At 55.5% G+C, this 5,803-nt stretch overlaps 1 protein-coding gene across 1 annotated transcript in view; it reads right to left on the bottom strand.

The window, feature by feature from the left end:
• The window catches only part of HS6ST2 (heparan sulfate 6-O-sulfotransferase 2), a 359,352-nt gene extending 358,374 nt beyond the window's left edge, over window positions 1-978 (bottom strand). The window contains exon 1 of the mRNA XM_004715372.2: window positions 551-978. Coding sequence (XP_004715429.1) covers window positions 551-978 — 428 coding nt within the window. The remainder of the gene's footprint in view (window positions 1-550) is intronic.
• Window positions 979-5,803: the final 4,825 nt, after the last annotated feature.

Here is a 5,803-nt window from a genome sequence, read left to right as displayed (position 1 = left end):
CCATCCGCCCCCTCCCCGGAGCCGCGGCGTGGGGCTTGGAACTCCGCGGAACCCCGCCACCACCACCCGCCGCCCTGCTTCCCACCTCGCGCTCTGAGGCCGGGCTCCTGCGCCCATCTCACCTCCCTCCCGCCAGCCAGGTGGCCCCCAAGCCCATCCAGCTGGCCCACCGGGGCTTGGTCCCCAACCCGGGAAGCGCGCCGCCACCAGCCCGCCTAGCTGGCACACTCCCCACGCGCCCGCGAGTCCGGGTCTGGCCCGCGCCCCGTGGTCCACCCAGGAGAGCGCGCCCCTTCAGGCGGTGAAAGTCCCCCGGGAAGGAGCCCTCCCGCAGGCCAAGGGGGCAGTACCGCCCCGCTGCCCGCAGCCCAGTGGCGTGGGGACCGCGGCTTGGCCAAAAGCGCGCCGGGCCCCCAGGAGCCCAAGCGCGGTGGCCGCGGGTCGCCGGAACTTTGCGCCCTGTCCTCCTCTGACCACCGCCGCCTCGCCCCGCTCAGTCTCTGCGCTCCCCGGCCCCGGCTCGCCAACCCCGCGCTCACCGAGAACCCACCTGGCCAGGGGGCCGAAGATCTTGGAGAAGATCGCACCGAGCACGTGCTTCAGCGAGTGGCCCAGGGCGGCCAGGCCCCGAGTGAGCAGGGCCCGGCAGAGGTACCCCAGGTCCCAGCGTCGCCTGAAGTCGTGCATCCGCCTGCGGCGGCCTCGGGGCAGCAGCGCGAAGAGCGGGGCGCGCTTGGCTCCCGCCTGGGAGGAAGACGCCTTTCGGGGCTCCTCCTGGAGCAGCCAGGAGTTGAATCCGCGAGACACACCCCTAAGAGGGCCCTGGCGGACTGAGGCAGCGGCAGAGCCGGGCTGGCTTCCTGCCAACTCGGCCTCCACTCTGGAATGCCGGCGGGGACAGGTGGTGCAGGCGGTAGCTCCTCGCTCTGGTTGCCGCGGCGGCCACAGCGCCTGGGCTGCACACGCAGGCAGTGCCATTCCCCCCTTCAGGCAACTCAGGGTACTAAGGATCAGGAGCGAGCCTGAATTTATGTAATAATGCCTCGCGCCCCAGAGCCAGAACCACTTCGCAGGCGAGGACTTGGCGTGCTTGCTTAGGTCTTGGCGATCCGGGGTCACTCCAAAGAGTGCACCACTCCACTTGGGCTTGGCTTCTCACCCTCCCCTAAATAGCAAGGGGCAAACTAGACCTCTCTCGTCTCCCCCTTTGCAGGGAGGGATTCTGAAAAGGCAAGTCAATATGGAGAAAACATGCCCCCCACCCCAATAATTTTTTTAACAAAATGTGAATGTAATCTTTTTCTGAGTGGACTGGGCTCATCCACCTTTTCTTGCCGAATCCTGTGCAGCTTGCCCCATACTGGCAAAAGGCCCTCACTCATGTTCTTCGTGAATGAGTGAAGACATCCCAATGGGGCCACCTACTGCAGAGGGAACAGACACACAGGAGGATACCGAGGCCCAGAGAGGGAAAGGAAGATGCCCAGGTCACACAGCAGAGCCCCAACATTAGAACCCTAGCAACAAGCCCCCATACCGCCCCTCCCTTTCCTGATATTTAACACCACCTCTTCGAAGAAAGAGATGCAAATGATGCTTCCACCCCACCCCACAGGTGTCCATGAGGTTCTTGTCTGCTGCAGGACCAGGAATGTGGGGATAAACCAGGAAGAAAGGGCTGGCTCTCACCCTGGCAATCCACAACTCAGCTGGTCCTCGGCTAATGGGTCAGGCAGAGCACTCTGTAATAGAACATGAGTTTTCAGCAAAAGGTGTTTCATGGTCACTCCCTTCAGAGACAGACTCTCCCAGAGTGCTCCCATGAGCACTCGGGGCTTCATGGGCCTCCCCACTGCCATTCCCTCCTAGTTTCTGTGATGAAGCAGCGAGCCCTGGCCCAGGAGTGCTGAGAAATCTGCTGCTTCCTTGCTGGGTAGCCCTTGGAAAATCGTTAACCCCCTGCAGAACCTCACTTTCTTTTACTGTGAAAATAAGACTCTGAACGTCCTCTGTCCTGATGATCAGGGTCACTGTAAGGATGAAATGTGGAACCCTTTGGACAACTCCAAATGGAAGGTTGGGGTTACTTTGCAGGTCTAGGGCCCTTAGCCTTACTGTCCCCGCATTGCCCCAGCCCTGGCTGGGCTTCATGCGCCCCAACTCTCCCAGGGACCAGCTGCAGCTCTCAAGGACAGTGGACTTCCTAGGGATCCTACATTTTAGGCACTCCAGGATTTACCTAGGAGTAGTTCTGTGCTGGGGCTGTTATCTGCAAGGTTAGCAGTTTGAAACCACCAGCCACTCCTGGGGAGAAACATAGAGCTTTCTACTCCCGCAGAGTTACAGTCTCAGAAATTCACAGGGCCATCCTCTGATAGGTCACTATGAGTCGGCATCGATTCAATGGCAGTGAGAGGTTGAGGCACTACTTGTCCTAGGCTCCAGACAGCGGTTCTCTACCTGTGGGTCGCGACCCCTTTGGGGGTCGAATGACCCTCTCACAGGTGTCACCCAATTCATAACACTAGCAAAATTACAGTGATGAAGTAGCAACGAAAATAATTTTATGGTGGGGGGAGGGGTGTCATCACAACATGAGGAACTGTATTAAAGGGTCGTGGCATTAGGCAGGTTGAGACTACTGCTCCAGAGGGACATGTTGACAGAAACCAGAAGCAGCCATTTACAAGGCAGGTGCTGCAGCTTCCCAGAGAGTTTGCCTGGAGCCACCAGACTTGCAGGGCAAGGCCTGTTCCCCTGGAGGACAGCTGAGGGAGGTCTTCTAGGGGACGGAAGCCCTGGGCTGGCTCCAGAGCTCCAGGAGTGCTGTCCCTGTCTTCTCCTCGGCCACCAGCACAGTTGGCCTCTTTAGTCAGCCCAACAGGTGGCTGTTTCGTTTTTTGTGGTTCGGTTTTCAGATCTCACTACCATCATACCACCATTCTACAGGCATTTGGTGGGTCTCTTGGAAAATAATTTTGGAACTGGTGAGTCACACAGTCAAGCCCACAGCAACTCACTGTAGAGTTTCTGTGCTAAAAGGGAGTGATGTGATTGGAAGAAAGACAAGAGCTGGGGGCTGGGGGTTATACAAAATCTGTGGGGGGGGATCAGGATGTAATCATTTCGATAGTGAATAGGAACGCACATGTACACACACAGACTACAAGTTTCAGAGAAAGGGGTAGTCAGACTGGTTGCTGCTCAGGAAAAGAGGGGGCAGTTAAGTCCCGTGTCTGAGACCTGGAATGTCCCCAGTGCTCTAAAATGGGTATGTGCAGCAGCTCTCTGGAGGCCTGCATTTCACAGCCCTTGTGCAACCCTCGTCATGCTGTCTGGCACAAAGAAATACCTCTCTCGTGGTAGCATTCATTTATCAGGGGTGCCTGGAAGTGGTGAGAAGGTATCTTTGAGGTAAATGGGGCTCCCCTAAGTCTCACAGGACCCCTCCTGGAGTGGAGAGGCTCTCTGCCTAGAAGCAGGGGACTTCCTATGTGTGACCAAGGGCCTTGTTGGCGCACAGAACCTGAGCTTTGGCTGACTCTTCAGAAGGCCCAGCTCTCAGGATCTGGGTCTTCCCAGGAATGGATCCACAAAGGCCCTGCTGCTGCAGAATTTGGCCCTAGGGTGGGGGCTGGGGGCACGGGAGCACGGTACACTTAGGGAAGAGAACTGGCTGAATGATCAGGTCTGAGATTAGCCTGTTGATTTGGGATTTGGAATTTGGAAAGTGAAGAGGCTTCTGCTGGCTCCAAAGTATGCTGGTTTCCATCATTCTTCCAGTAGTTTCCACAAAAGGTTGATTCTGGGAGCATCCAAGGCAGCCTGGCTTGAATAGGAAGCAGGGAACTTCTAGATACCCAGTTGGCTGCGGTTTTCTTGGGAGGACAGCGGGAGGTCGTTGCAAGACTGCTGGCCTGGCGTAGCATGGAGGGCAGAGATCTGGGTTCTTGTCTTGGCTCAGACACTCAGGAAAGCACTCTATGATTTCCTCACCCTAAGGCTCAGGCTTCCTACTCATAAAATGGGGAAGTCTATGCCGTCATCCAATGGGCAAGTTCCTGCCCTAACATGCTAAGCCAGCTACTTTTGACAAGGCATTCCTTCAGGGTCAAGATGCTGGCAAGCCCTCCGAGCGTCACCTCAGGTCTATACAACACCCACACCATTTGACCCAGCCAGCCAATCAGCACTTGGTCTTGTTCTGGGTCTACAGCAAAAACCAAAAGGAAAAGGGGAAGAAAAAAAAAAACCCAGAGTTGATTCCGACTCCTGGCAATCCCTTGTATTACAGTGGAACCGCTCCGGTGTGTGTGTGTGTTTTGGGGGGGGGGGTCCTAGGCTGACAGCTGTCTTGGGAGAAGAACAACCAGAATACTCCTTGGAAGTAAGGATGGCAAAACTTCGTCTCCTGTACTTTGGACATGTCGCCAGGAAAGACCAGTCCCCAGAGAAAGACATGACACTAGGTAGAGGGATGTCGAAAAGGAGGAAGACCTTGGACAAACTGGACGGACGCAGTGGCTGCAACGTAAGAACCACTGTGAGGATGGCGCGGGTGGGCAGTGGTCCCTCGGCGTCAGCACTGACTCGGCGGCACCCAACAACGCCATCTTGGCACAAACAGCCCTCCAGAGTTCTCTCCGGTGGCAGGGCTGGGTGGCTTTGAGCATTTGCTGCGGCCCTGTCTTTCCAGCTGTCTCCAATTTTCTTCTTGTTGTGCAAAACGTCCAGACTGCCAATAAGAAACAGTTTCGTGATGAAGTACGAAGGCGGGCAAACAATTGAGTCAATCCGTTCCTGTGTTCCCGAGTCACTCTCCCTTGAACGACCACGCAGTTCTAAAATTCAAGCGTTAACCTTCTAATCAGGTGGCCTCTGTGATCTACAGCACTCACAACCGTCATCTACCTGCGTTCCCTCACCCCATCGCAGCACACACACACACACATACACACACACACACACTCACACAGCATTGAGCCGTATTTGTCTAGCCTTACAGAACATAGATATTCATGGGCCTCCACAATTTCAAAGAGGAAGATAATGCTAAGGTATATGCTAAACCTCTCACCCTGTACATGTAGAATGATGATACCCTTCAGATGAGGGCTGCCCCCCACCCCACCACCACTCCTGCTCACTGGCAATGAACGGAATGTATGTTTTGGCTTTTAAAGCGACAAGGCTTGACCACCACCAGCCAGATTGTTTCTTCTCATCTCTGAGCTTCAGCTTCCCTTATAAAACAGCCGGGTTACCCACCCCCCAAAAAAGCTGATGTAGGGGTTTAGAACAGAGGAATTCAAACACAAGAGCAGGGACTAAAGGTTTGGGGAGCAGGTCATTCTGAGTTTTGACCCAGGCCTTGATGTGCTCGTCCATAGCCCCAGTTTTCTTATCCATGAAAATGGGGCTAATGACCATGGCCTCGCTGCGTGACCCTGTGAGCTTAGTATCTGTAGCCTCGTTTCCAGAAAAGGAGACCATCAGTCAAGTTATTTCTCTTCATTTACCACCGAGACGGTCTTCGGTTTGAGATCTCTGTTATATGTCCCAGATTTAATGACAGGTGGCTGGCCATGGGCCTCCTTGTGACCTAGGCTGCCTTTGGCACCCGTCCCATGCCTCTGCTCTTTTTGCCGCACTCTCCCTCCGAGCCACGCTCTTATTCTCCTGGCTTGTGTCCAGAGCAAGTGGCAAACTTTGGATCTGATCAGTCACTTGGAGCAGTGGGGCATGTAGGCATGGCCCCTCCCCAGGGGCACCAACAAGACAAGAGCGAGAGGGTAATGCTGAA

Source organism: Echinops telfairi, unplaced genomic scaffold (genome assembly GCF_000313985.2).
Source record: "Echinops telfairi isolate 266 unplaced genomic scaffold, ASM31398v2 ScPeMD7_20;HRSCAF=75, whole genome shotgun sequence".
NCBI lineage: Eukaryota > Metazoa > Chordata > Mammalia > Afrosoricida > Tenrecidae > Echinops > Echinops telfairi.
This window is presented reverse-complemented; position numbering and strand designations above follow the sequence as displayed.